Source organism: Podarcis pityusensis (assembly GCF_964106645.2).
Source record: "Podarcis pityusensis genome assembly, chromosome: 2".
Lineage (NCBI taxonomy): Eukaryota > Metazoa > Chordata > Lepidosauria > Squamata > Lacertidae > Podarcis > Podarcis pityusensis.
The window spans coordinates 29,482,350-29,496,369 of NC_138029.1; the positions used below are offsets into that span (position 1 = coordinate 29,482,350).

Here is a 14,020-nt window from a genome sequence, read left to right on the forward strand (position 1 = left end):
TGGATTAAGACCTTTAGAAGCTCTAAGTACTTAAAAGATTTTGGTGCCCCCACATATATCTAATTCAAAATATAAATAATAAAAACACAGGTTTATTATAATGGTTCCACAGGTATTTTGATAGAGCAAGACTTGTTCTCTATTGCTCCAGGGTACTGGGCTAAAATCCAATGGTTAGAAATTAGAGGAAAAACAGATTTTGGCTAATCATTAGAAGAAACTTGCTAACAGCAGCAACTGTTCAACAGAACAGATTGTATTGCTGAAGGTATTTAACCAGAGATGCTATAACTGAACCCTGCATTGCAGATCTTGAACACAGCAGAGTTTATATTGAACGACCTCATGGGTCCCTTCCAGTTCAATGATTTTGAATCCTGTCATCACACCTAAGTACAAAAAGCTAAGGCAGCAGCCCCAAACCCCAGTCCAAAAAAGAGAGAGGGGGAAACTAGGCACCCTAATGCAGGTATGGATAGGAGTGCCACCCTTCTTCCGGAGCAAAGCACCTCTTTGCAGCCAGAGCTGATTATTTAAAAAGGTCTGCTCAGTTCACAGCAGCAAAGATTAATTATCCTATTTTTAAAGCACAGGCAATTAATATTCCCAACTTAATTAATGCAGAGGCTAAGATCATTTTTCTCCCAGGGGATGCTAAAATAGATTCTTGAAGCTGAAAGGAACTTAAACAGGAGGAGAAAGTATTGAAGATTGTTCACACTGTGACTCATCAAAGAATAGTTAACTATTTTTGTAATGGCAAACGAGAAAAGGAGGGGTAAGCTCCAGGAGCCTGATAGAAGCAGCATAGAGACTTCCTTGAGTTTCTGAGGTTCAGTGCAGAGTTGGGGTGGCAGGGAGAGCAGAAACTAAATCTATTTTATCACCACCATACTTCTTCCCTGGCTCTGAGATTACTTCTTTTGTTCCACTCTGTTGGATCAACATACCTGGCTTGGCTAATGTAACCTGGATCAACATGTTCAACAACACAGTTAGGACTTGAATTCTAGTGGGGAGTACGCACCCAAGTGTATATACATATATTGGTGTAGGAATCACAGGGCAAAAACAAAGAGATCACTGAAAACATGAGCAGCTGTGCAGAAAACATTACTTAATTCTTTGTCAGTATATCCTTACATGTATGGGGACCCTCTGTGCATACAGGATATACCAAATGATTTCAAGTGTTGGGACAGCAACTCAATATTCATTTCCATACACACATTTCCCAGCATGCACATGGAGTTGTTGTAACCCACAAGTCAATGGAAAGACATTGCTGGTGCAGGGCTCTTTTTGTTCATGAATGTCCATACCCTGCACTTTTGGACTGGATCTTCTGTGTTCCAGGACAGAGCCCTGGCAGGAAGACAGGAAACCAAACAGGAACAAACCAGAGGGGGTCCATCACATTAAAGGGGTAAGAAAGCCAGTGGCCCCGAGGTCCAGTGAATTTAGCAGATTATCACTACGGCTGTGCAAAAAGCTTCCTAATAATAAGCTAGAAACCAGATAGAGACCCCAGAGCTGCCCAGATTTAGATGCACCCAATGAAAAATTCAACCCTAGGAGTGATGTAGCAGAAAAGAAAAGGGTGGGGAGCATTGAGCATGGAGGTTTGGGATAGGCATTATGCTAGGAGTTGTGCGGACGTAGGAGTGGATTACAGAAAGGGAAGCACTGCTCCAAAGGTCAGAGGAGGAAAGGGAATCCAGCTTCCGTCAGCCAGAAAAAGGCAAAGAAACTTCAACCAGTGGACCGAGTGGCAAGCGAGTGAGTCAAGCTCTGAACTGACTGATCATCAGTGGAGAACGGAATTCACCAATAGTGCTGTTTAGCAGCGGTAATTTTTTTCCATCCCTCCATCCCCATATTCTGGTTCCACCCTTCACCAGCATTTAAAAAAAGTCTGTCCAGAGCGCTCTTAGGAATGAGGTGGGAGCAAAGGGAAAGGAGTTGGCATGTGGGGGGAAAAAATGATGAACTTACAACTATACACAGTCAGGGGACACCTCTCAAAACCTGGCCACTTCAACATCTGAGCTGTAATGGAAAAATGGAAAAATAGAGAGGCTGTTTGTACTTTGCACACATGCACACTCCATAAACAATTGGGGAGGAATCAGTTATTTAGAGCAGGAGCTGATGATGCCCCTTCGACACGCAACATTCAGGTGGGAGGGGTTTCCTCTGAGCAAGCTGCATTTGTTACTGCACTATACAACTTATGGCTAATGAATGGCAATTAAAAGGATTAACTGTAGGGAAGAGAAATTGAGGCCCTGGTCCTTTCTAGACTGGTCAGAGGCTAAAATGAAAGGACAACTCCTTGGAATATAGGCTTAAACGTCATCCTCCAAAAACATCCCACACTCTATTTCCTCTTCTATAAAATTCGCAGAACAGTCGCCCTTTACTTTGGTCTTCATAACTTTCAAGACTCGTGAAGCGTTTGGGAAAGGAGTGACAAATCACAACAAAGATCACATGGTGATAATTGTACAGAGCCTCTTCATGCTGAAACCTTCAGGCAGCCAAGCAACTGTGTGATAATTTCGATCGTCACATGGATATAACATGGCCGTGGGAAGAAAAGCAACTGCTTGCTCCAGCTTTATCTCATACAGTCACAGGGAGAGACTGAGCTTACTGCACCCTCAAGTATCCTCACAATTCTGTATGGTAGTGACCAGCTGTTAGTGAAGCTAGGCTACTTGCTCACTAGACTAAAGTAGTTGCTATGCAGTGATACGATAACAAGCTGCTGTGATGAAAACAACCAACTGCAGGGACAAAAACTGGTTAAGCAAACAAACCAACAAACCCTGACAATTCAGTTGAACAGGTTATTCCATATGATGCTGGATAAAACCCCTATTAGTCTCCCATGATAAATCCCTGACAAATATCCTGTTTAATATTCTGCCAGCTGACCCGTGTGGTTTGTTGGAAAGAATTTTCTGCTGGATTTAGGAGATCAGCGTTAAAAGCTCAGGTTCAGGGCAGATGCCCCACTTGCCCCTTTGAGCAAGTTGCTCTCTCGGCCTCAGCATTCCATCTGTAATACTGGAATGATTACGGTTTGATCCTTAGGACTGTTGGAAGGGTTACTGGGAAAACAGCTATTAAAAGCACTCCATGCATTCAAGAGATCGCAGTTGGACAAGGATGAAGCAGGAAAGAGGACAAAAGATTGATGAAGGCAGGATGGGATCTTTCAGCATCCTAGAGGTGTAGAAAATACCTGCAACACACACTGTTGACTGCAGGGCTTGTTCGTGACAAAGGCAATTAAAAAAAAAAAACGACCTGAAGAAAATCACCCAAGCCCAACTCGATGAAGGAAATCAAACTTTTATTCAAACATCTCGGTACAGGGCACATTTCTCTTCGACTATTTGTCATCATCATTATTATTTATTACTCTTTGCTTTTATTTTATTTTTTTTAAAAAAAACAACACAGAACTTTTCCCCCATCACTTTTACAATCCTTAACACATGTTTTGTGTATTATTATTTTTTTTTGCTTTGTTGTTTTCTACATCGATTCTTTTACTACAGAATACCCTGGATGTAAAAAGTCTTTTTGAGTAAAGTTATGACAACAATGGAAGGAGGTTCTTATTACATATGCCCCAAGTCTATTATAGAAAACAAATAAAACTTTTACTATGTTTGTAGAGATAGATCTTTTATATATATACATATAGTCAAGATAATATTGCCAGCAGCCTCCAATACAGATAAAATATTTTGCTCTGAGTTTCATTTTGTCTGTCTTATTTATTTATTTTTAATCACATTGGGGTCATAGGAATACAGCTTTACACTGTAGACTTTGCAACAGGAACTGAAAGTGTTGAAAGTCTTTAACAGGGGGGCCACGTTCACAGAGTTCAATGATTGAAGAAGCAATACCAGTAGCCATTAACTCCAATCCTACCCGGTTTGCCTCTGAAGTTAATCAAGAATACACAAAGAAGATTGACAGCGTTTTAGGAAATGAAGCAATTGAACTTTGCCCGAAATCACCAAAAGTTCAAAACCCCGCCCCACCCCCAAAACACACGTGGTTCTTTCCATCCAGCCCCCTCCCCTCTGTGCAAAAGGGGGGATGCGGGGAGGACCACCCCTTCACTTTCATAAAAAAAAAGTCTTTGGACTGATTTGGAAAGCTGCAGAATTGGACAAAATATTCCTTCCCCCCCACACCCCACACCCCGAAATCCCAACTTGGCTCCACTACCCCAGAGTGCTAACCATGAGGTAACAATACCTTCCTACAAAAAATATATATATATTATATGTATATATAAAACAAACCTCTTTTAAAAAGGAATACTGGGTTGGTGCTCAGTTCAGTTGGTTGGATCAGGTTAACAGTCCAATCCTCACTGAGAAACCAGCCTCTGCTCCAGCCAGCCTCCCTATAAACCTCTCTGTGCACATCCCCCCTTTTTTTGACAGAAAAAAAACCTGGCATCATGGTAAAGTTCAAAGAAAGATATCTGAAATAACAGTACGTACACCATAGGCCATGCATATTTGTTCTTGGATATATCTTATCTATAACTATCCATCTAGATAGATAGCTAGATATAGATATTTCTTTTTTTAATTTTTTTTTTAAGGAAAAAAAATATCCATGTATTTTGCTATTAATGTGCAGCTCACATTAAAGCCTTTGAAAAGGGGTTGTGGACTATATTTTTATATATATATATATTTAAAAAACCATTTACAAAGTACAAAGAGAGAGAATGAGAAAGAGAGAGATGCAGGATTTCCATCGAGTTAAATGTAAACTGCATTGAGGCGGAGGCGGCGGCTGCTGCTGCGAAATCTAACAATTCCCGTTTTAATATTTTCTACTCGGAAGGGTTTTTTTGCTTTTGCAAGTGGCAGGGAGTGTGGAGAGGGTTGCAGCACCGTGGGTTCCTTAACAATCACAATAGAAATCCGGGGTGGGGAAGAAGAGCGACTTTTTTTAAAAAAAGAGGGTAGTTGGGAGGAAATTGTGCAGAAGAAAAAGAAAAGAAAAAGAAAGAAAGAGAAGCAGAAAACTCTTCCAAGCAGCAGCTGCCATTTCTAGTCAAGGTTCCTTCTCTCACACTGTTGATACCAAAGTGCCACTGCCGCTGTGGAATAGAAAGAAAAAGGACAGGATACTGCCAAACCGCACTTGCACCACGAAAGGAAAAAGCATCCGATGGACAAGAACCAAAGCAGCAACACATCTCGAGTGCCATGCAGTATCCCCTTTGGCCTAGAAGCTTGCGGGGGGGCCGGGGGAAGAGACTACTAAAAGCCGAAAGATACTATTAGGCTGACCCACTGCGCTTTTGAGGTTTGCTGCAGGCTCAATGTGCATCTCTACCCTGCTGCCCGCTGCCATATGCTTAACAACTAAAAAAATATGGAGAATTTGAAAGCTTGCCCACTATTCTGTGACATTTTGATTGGACCTAATAAAAAGTATTGCTTTATCATGGGTTTTGAAGTCTCTGCTTCCTATAATAAATAGCTTTTTTGAAAGCTTTCTGCTGTAAGTGAACTCTTTTTACATGCCTGATATTTCACAGTCCAGAAAGATATTACCAGTGCTGTCTTGTCCCCCAATACTGCCTGTCCTCTCATGTGGCTGCTCCCTACCAACTAAGACTGAGAAAAACCACAGTTTAACTCTGGTTTGCAAGGAATGCTTGGAATTCACGAAGAGAGGGGAAAAGCAGGGCAGGCAGCAATTGAGCTCATTACGGCTTCAACAAACCATAGTTGTCTAGATGGGAGACCACCTGGTATCCATGCACATGCTGGGTTCCAGGCAGAAGAAGGGATAAAATAAATGTAAATAAATCAAAACCTAAACTCCTTGCATCCTGCACTTAAAGGCAGGTGGCTGTTAAGCCCTGGAAATTGCTGTTTTCAGAGTGCGCCAAATGATTGTGCCTGCTTGGGGAAGTGGTTGTATGCAATCCAGGGATACTGCTGTCTCCCTTGTGTGTGTGTCTGTGTGTGTTTTTATGTATCTACGATGGGTTCAAAAGTCCAAGCCTCTTACCTGCTTGAGGGTCTTGCTCCATAGTCATCCAGTCCCTGTGGATGAGAACAAAAAGAAAGCAAGGGTGTCAGTCAGCAGAAGAAACCACATTTGCCAAAATACAGCAATGGAAGAAAAATAAAAGCAACACTGACAATCAACCGTTTTCTGGCGCAGAGTCAAAGTGTTTGGGTCTCAGGAAGGATTTAGCTACCAAAGCCATAGAGTGAATGGTAAGGGGTTACGTCCCTTTCACCAGAATATGACTTTGGGTAGCAAAAGCGGTAGAAGGAGAAGGATAAAAACTGAGCTCTGACATTTCAGCTTTGACTTGGGACAGAAGAGGCCTCTTAACTTTTAGTTGCAGTGCAGGCTGCTGCTGCTGGGCTGTTGCAAAAACACCCTGTGGAAAAAGCAGGTTGGTGGCATTGCAATGTCTGGTGGAAGCAAGCACAGGACTCTGCATAGTCTCATCTCTTTTGAGGATTGTCTTCAAAAGAAAATGCCAAAGCAATGGCTTCCAAGCATCAGCGAGATGGATGAAACAGAAGCAGCAGCACACAGAGAAATGCAGCCTGCCTCTTTCATCCCCATGCTCCGATGGGTACATATAAAGAAAACGACGGACACTTATTTTTCCTGCTCGAATGGGTCCCAGGAGAAGTCAAATCACAAGCCTGGATGTGATGCACTTCGAAGTCCCATCAACATTTAAGGGGGAAATTGTGAGCTTGGAGAGCTCCAGCAGGCATGTGTGTGCCTTACATTTTGAAGACACCCAGCCCTGCTCAAATCCTGTGGGCTATCCTTGCCAAATGCAGGACTATGAATGTTCCTTGGAAAACTCCAGTCACTTCCTCCTTCTCCTTACTTAAAAATACCACTTACTATTCTGGACAAAAATATCAAGGCTCCCACCAGGCAGGAATTTTCAGCTGCTCAGGGCTGACGGTCTGTAGCATAAATGCTGGGGCAACACTCAATCAAGTTTAAACTCCATGCTTAGCTCTTAACCCAAGCCAAGTCTCACTAAGGGTCATTCGCCATAGAACCTATTGGCAGTAATAACTAACAAACCTTCATCTATCTGCAATTGGGCTGGGATTGTGGGAAAGGAGGCTTCCAAGTCAAAGCCTCAGAACCAGTCATTTAAGAAACCAAACAATTTTCCTGTTCCGGAAAAATAACAAAACTACCATTATTTTGTAATTTAATCTTATCACAGTTATGCTCAGTTAAAACTTGCAGTTTTGTCGGTTCCACTGCCCTAGCTTCTTCTATAACCAAAATACTGCTGTTTTGTCCCAGCTATAAATACTTTAGACAGCAATAATCATCCCCGATTATCTGCCTTTGTATCCTGCTTTACTAACAACAAAGATGAGCTCAAAGCAGCTCAGAACAATAGTACACCTTTTGCAAAATACTGGCTTCAGCAGCAAACGTTTTCCAACTAGTGAGCCTCCTTTTGCTTTCCAGTCACCTTGGTTGATTTTATCTGCATCCTTCCATCCATCCCCTCAACCTTTTTACTTAACAACTAGTCTTATTTGGTTGAGTCGAGTCTGCCAGGCTCACTTGTGCCAGGGGAACGATGTAGTTCCTGGGACTCACATCAGCCCCAGTCCACATGGCCAAAGTTTGGCAATCAAGCTCCTTCTGCAGGGCACTACAATGGCAACTGCTGTGGCTCAAGAGTCAAGAAGGCTAGACTCAACCAAACAGCAGCACAGCTGCTCAACTAGTCAATTGGAGGACACCATGTTAGCTACCTGTTCTCTATGATTCGAAAACCTGAAAGGGGGGGAAAATAAGCTTTGTTGACGGGTGAGCAACCCATTTCTAGCAGTAGACACTCATAGAACGGCCAAATGTTACCAGTTGGGTATTTGCGTTGCTGTTTTACTGCCACTCTTTGTGCCTCACCCATCAATAATTTCCCAATGGGTTCATTTATTCTCCATAGTTTCTGTTCGTGCTTCTCCTTCTGATTCATTCCACTTCCCCAAAAATGCATTCTTTTGGAAGAATGCGGATGGGAAGGAGAGAGGGGGCAGGATTACCCAGGTTGGGTAAGCCACAAAGACGCAACAGGCAGAAAACAGGCCCCAGAAACCCCAATGGAAACATTGCGTTCTTGGGACTTACGGCTGTTGACCTAGGATAAGGCTGGTAGGAGGCAGGTAGCAGTTGGCAGAGGCCATTGGAATATTCATTAATTGCACAACCGTAGGGCATAACGTACTCCTACAAATAATGAACATAAGCACCTGTTGGCAAGTTAAGCCTCACCTGCTCGTAAAAAGACCTAGGTTAGAAAACAGACACTTGGAGAATGTTCACTTCAGCAGTGCCTCAACCAGGACGCCTTTTAGCAAAACGACCTCCCATCCACCCAAGGCGCAGACGCAGCTCTGTGCTTTGGGCCCAGCTCTGCTGCTGCTGCTTGGCTACAGAAAACAAGGGCAACTTCATTTTCTGCAGGTGCGGCACATGCAAGAAACTAGAGTCTGCCATAAAGAGAGCCTAGGTTTAGTGGCTGCATTGAGAGAGAGTGGCTTGACTACCTCCCAGTATTCTACTCTGGATAAGTCTCCAAATACTTTATAGGCAACAGGAAACGTGGGGGTGGGGAGAAACCCAAATGAATATATCCCGAAAGGTTGGGGGGAAGGGCTTGGATATCTTGTTGCATACAGCCCAGTGAACATTCCACAAAATGCAAATAATTCACACCCCCAGTAAAATCCATCCACCATTACTCCTCTGTCCCCACTGGGAGGAATAAACCTAAACAGATATTGCTAGTGCTGCTCAGTTAAAACCACCCTGGCATATAGGTGCTTTCAGCTTTCTTGCCTAGGTGAGGCAGCTTAGTTCTCCCAACCACAGGCCCACACATCTTGCAGCTTCTCTCTCAGTTTTGGAACCCTCTCATGCATGCTGGAACTTCTAGCCAGCCAGTGGAACAGGCGTGGGGAGCCTGTGGGCCCTCCAGATGTTGCTGGACTCCAGCTCCCAGCAGAGCCAGGAACAATGGGAGTTGTAGTCCGCCAACATTTGCACCCCGGGTCTAGACAGAAACTGCAAGCTCTTTGCTCAGAGCTGTGAAGTAGAAAAGCAACTTTTAACACTCACAGCCCAATCTCAGGCCGTTCCCACCATCCATGACCACTGCTCCCGCTACCTAGGGATGATGGGAGTTGTAGTCCAAGAACAGTTGGAGACCCACGTTTGGGGAAACCCTGCTCTAGATGTAACAATAAGCTTTCTTTGAAAAAAAGAAAAGCAGCAGTTTGACATCAGGAAAATAAAATGCCGCTGCCAAAAGCAGAACTTTCATGCTCTGAAAATTCAAATTTGCTGCAGGCAGTTAAGGCAGGTTTCATCCACCAACAGACAGCGCCTCTCCCCTCCCAGTAAGGTTCCTCACCTGGGCAAAAGCAGGCACTGCCACACTGTACGGCCTCTGTTTGAAGGTGTTGACGTTCTGTGACTGGAAAGCTCGGGAAGACATGCTGTAATCTGGAGGGGGGATGTCATCTTTGTCCAGCAGGTTTCCTGTGCTACTGCTTTTCCCTTGGCTGAAGAAATAGATAAAATTTGCTTAGCAAACGTAGGAAAATTGGCTTTCTATGTTTTTATCACTTCTCATTTTTATATGTAAGCCGGCTTGAGTCCCGTCAGAGGAAAAGGCGGGATATAAACAATTTGATGGCAATGATTACAACAACATTTCCTACTTCACAGAATTTTTGCTAGGAGTACTTTCCCAGCACTTAAGCCACCAACTTGCTCTCTTCATGCCCGTCTTACCTGAGGATGGCCAGAGAAGCCTATTACTAACATGTCTAACTGCCATTAAGTCCGCTGCCTGAGGAAATGAGTTATTTTGTGCTCCTGGCCTGTCACCAGCTATGATCCTGAATTTGATCTGGCGTGAGGGGAGAAGAGGACTTCAAGGGAGGGCAAGGCAGCCACAACTGAAATTGGCAAGGGAGGGAGATAAATCCATCAAGTCCCCTCCTGGAAATTTCCCAACTGTCAGATGACTTGAGGGAAGAATTGTGTGACAGGAGCCACCTTGTCCCTCTTGGCCTGGATATTGTTCCCTGCTCTGCTCCCGAATATGACCAGGGGGGGCGGGGGGGGGGGAGAGCAAAAGCTGCTTCCAGGGAGGGACTGCTCTTTATCAAGGGCAAGACAGTGAGAACTGCCACTGTTATTTGATTAGGATATAGGCCTCCCTCTCTCTGTCTTCTAGACCGCCAGAAATTGCATAGACAGAACAGTGTGAGTGCACTAAAGGAATCGTGCTTGAGCTTGTTTTCACCCTCCTCCCTGCCATTCATTTTTCCTCTAGTGTCGTGCGTTTCGAGACTGCAAACCCAGGAGCAGGGACCAGCTTCGTATTGACTTCTGTAAGCTTTTCTGTGAGCTTTCTTCTTCTTTTTTTACCAAAGGGTGGGGTATAGAAACATCTTAAATAAAACAAATAAGTAAATCATCTGAATGCTTTCATTGAAATGACCCCTTCCTCACTTTCAACTGAGGAATCAATGCTGACTTACAAGCCCAGCACATCTCTCTCTCTCTAGATGCCATAGCATCTACTTATGCAGATTTTTCTTCATTATTTCAAGGAATCGTTTCCCCCACACCCAGGGTTCTTTCAATTTTAGTCATCCGTGCCCATTGTGTTTATCACTAACAAAACATTGCGATAGGAGTCATTCCATCAAAAGTATATTTGCTTTGGGCTGTTCCTTCTCTCTCTCTCTCTCTCTCTCTCTCTCTCTCTCTCTCTCTCTCTCTCTCTCACACACACACACACACACACACACAGAGAGAGAGAGGGGGGGGGCAGACAGACAGCAAAGCCTGCCATACTGGTTTGACAAACTTGAAGCAGGTACGGCTGGTTACTGACAAAAGAGGAGCCAGAAAGAGGGCAATGCAAGACAGGTACGGATTCTGGCTCAGCAAGGGCGGGGCTGATCTCTATAAATACAAATGTCATTCAAACGCCACATGTTTCTGTGGAAGCCAGCAGACAACACAACCTTCTTACCTCATGTGCAACCTTTCGCTCCCATCACTGTCCAGCACACGTGTGTAGGAGAAAGGAAACCAGCCTCTCCTATGGTACAGATTAACAGAAGGAGGAGTTAAAAGTCATTTCTCTCTCTTACACTGGGCGGGGGGGGGGAACCCCCACTTAAAACTGCTACAATCACAGCACTGGGCAGCCTACCTCCCTCAGTCGAATTTGCCCAGGTTCAAGGCTCTTGTACATTTTGTATGAGCCTCAAATTCCAAACCATGTTTTCCGAACCAAGTAATTTTGGACACTTTCTTGTGGCATGTTCTGTATTTTTGATAGGTGAGTGGGGATGGCAGGATGCAGTCATGAGATCAACACCAAATGAAAAAGGAGCAGCAGTAACTCCCCTTCCTCAACTGATCAGCATCCAACACCCACCACTGACATGTGGCCCCCGAAGGGTTGTCAAAGGGTAAATGTGGCCCTTCAACGAATAAACATTACCCATCCCTGCTGTAGAGGCTCACCAGCCAAACTGCCCTTATTGCCAGTATCACCTCTCACCGTGTGGGCATCCATTTGGGCTAAATTATTAACTCAAGTGCATGTCAGCGAACTCTCCTTTGACCTTAAAGGCTTCAAGCCCCAATTCTGCTTATCAGGCCACCTGAATCTTGCGCTTAGAGATTCAGTTCTTCCCAGACCCCCTGGAAAGAATGGTAATTGCTGGGAGAAATACTGGAGAACGCTGTAGCTCCAGATTTAGGACCTTTTAAGACTCAAGATCCTGGTTATGTGAGAGCTCACAAACACTCCGGGATTGTGGAGAAGCTTACCTACCTACACAACCGTTGCCAAGCAACAAGCTCTCCTCTACTCCTTATTGTGCAAAAAAGTGAGCCCTGCTGTAGCAGTCTAACCCAGCAACAGCTTTTGTTCTATGTTATGCCACAGACACTCTAGGAGTGAAAAGGCCTGCAATTTCTGCCATTCCTTTTAACTTCCCTTTGGCATGCTTAACACCGGTTAAGACTTCTTCCTTCCACAGTGTGGGAGCTTAAAGCAGAGGGCAGAGCTGTTCATTATGCGCTCCGCACGTTGGCACACCAAACTCCAATCACAGTGCAACACACAAGATAAAAAGTGTAAAGGATATTTTCCAAAATGGTCATAGGCATCATTTACTGCCAGGAGTGGCGAACTTGCATGCCTCATCCAGCCCCCTGGCCCAGTTTGGTTACCTTGGGGAGTTAAAAAAACACCAGATAATCAGATCAGAGCACTAAGCAACTTTCATTGTCATCATGGTGCTAGGTTTCAACTTCTCTGCCCAGTTTAGCGCCATTAAGAAGATGCAGGCCTCCCCCTGCTCATCAGAAGACTGATCTGATTATCCGTCTCCCCACTACAGTCATACCTTGTTTTGCGGCCAGGATCTGTTCCGGAGCCCTGGCCGCTAGCCGAAAAGGACGCAGGGCAGGTTTGCGCTTCTGCGCATGCGTGAGCGGCAAACCCGGAAGAAACCCATTCCAGTACTTCCAGGTTTGCCACGGACGTTCACCGGAATGGACACTAGTCAAGGCAGACGTTCGCGGAGGTATTACTGTAGTTGATTGTTATTCCTAATGCCCTTCGCCACTAGAGGGCTGCAGCACAGGGGGGGGGGCAATAGGGAATAAACCCCCATTCTCTGCTCCAGCACTATAGTATACCAGAGAAGTGGTGACTGGGATGGACCACTTTTGGCCACACCCACTGCTGTCCTGTGGCTCTCAAGAGAGTTAGGCCCAAAAAATGCTTACCCGCCCCGATTTACTAGAAAGTCAAGATGTGTTTCGAAGAAGGAGAGTGTGAAGAAGAGCCCCATGCACAAAATACACTGTTTCCCCCCCAATAAATACTGGCTTGCAGAGTTTTGGAACTTTTCATGCTTGGCCTTCTGACCCTACCTTCTTATAAGATACTGGACCAACAACACAGACGCCATCATCCCAGCTTTGATCTGGGCTATGCTATGCGTGTGAATGTTCAGAAGCCGAGACACCTGAGTGCAAGAGGGGCAAGGCAGAAGTACTGCCTCCAGGTACTCGGATAAAGAAGATGATGTCAAATGAACAGCTTTAAGAGGGAGCCCCCCCCCCCCACATTCTCAAGACTCAGAAGCAACCACACTCACAATTTTGTCTTCTCGCTCTCTCCGTAGTGCCACCCGTCTCTGGCCTCAGGCACTAGCAACGTAATGAGGTCTCCTTCCTTGAAGCTCAGGAGGGTGGTGTTATCCCCGGCAGCATGAGAGAAGATGGCTCGTACTCTTGTCCGGCCGTTCTTTTCCAGCCCTGCTGCCATGGAACTGGAACGGGGCAGAGTCTTGTTTTCAGCTGGCGTGGGAAAAGAAAAGGATTAACAAAGCTGGCTTGCAGGACTGGAACTCTCATCCTGGAATATCAGGACTGGCTCTCGCCCTGGAGAGGATTTCATAAGCTGGTCTACACTGAGCAGTGGCTGGTGTGGCAAGGGGCATTTACTTGACCACCCATCGCCAGCTTTGCTGTGGCTTACAAGAAGGGGAAGGGGAAGGCAGTGGGGAGGTCAGTGTGTTGCAAGGGCACTGGGGGGAGCACTGGATTGGCTTCCCCAACGCATTTGCACCCTGCTGACCTCGCTATTGCCTCTCCCCTCCCACTTCTGTCCTGGTAAGCCACAGAGACTTTGGTGACAAGAGGTCAGGTAAGCGCCACCCCTCCACTAACCCCTGCCACCTGAACCCTCAACGTGAAGAAAACTCAAAGGCTTGACAATGTTGCCCATTCTTTTTACTTTAAAATGCCGGGTGCCATCTCAACGCAAAAGGTTAACAAAGAACAGGTTTTACATTGTTTTCTGTGCTGGTTTGGAGGAACTGTTTCCATTGCGGAAGAAAATTCTTCT

At 45.1% G+C, this 14,020-nt stretch overlaps 1 protein-coding gene and 1 pseudogene across 5 annotated transcripts in view; one reads left to right on the forward strand and one right to left on the reverse strand.

Moving 5' to 3' along the window:
- Window positions 1–14,020, reverse strand: part of BAIAP2 (BAR/IMD domain containing adaptor protein 2) — a 133,686-nt gene that overhangs the window by 11,236 nt on the left and 108,430 nt on the right. The window contains exons 10-14 of one of the 4 annotated variants that reach the window (XM_080993846.1): window positions 13,269–13,470; window positions 11,120–11,188; window positions 9,482–9,632; window positions 6,070–6,104; window positions 1,996–2,049 (exon numbers count right to left, since the gene is read on the reverse strand). In XM_080993846.1, the coding sequence (XP_080849972.1) occupies window positions 2,022–2,049; window positions 6,070–6,104; window positions 9,482–9,632; window positions 11,120–11,188; window positions 13,269–13,470 (485 nt within the window). In that variant the 3' untranslated portion in view covers window positions 1,996–2,021. Of the gene's footprint in view, window positions 1–1,995; window positions 2,050–3,344; window positions 5,147–6,069; window positions 6,105–9,481; window positions 9,633–11,119; window positions 11,189–13,268; window positions 13,471–14,020 lie in introns of those variants that run through there. The other 3 variants (XM_080993844.1, XM_080993845.1, XM_080993843.1) reach the window with 3 other exon arrangements.
- The window catches only part of LOC308470661 (cytochrome c pseudogene), a 351,629-nt pseudogene continuing 349,447 nt past the window's right edge, over window positions 11,839–14,020 (forward strand). The window contains exon 1 of the transcript XR_013991578.1: window positions 11,839–11,842. The product of XR_013991578.1 is annotated as a cytochrome c pseudogene (transcript). The remainder of the gene's footprint in view (window positions 11,843–14,020) is intronic.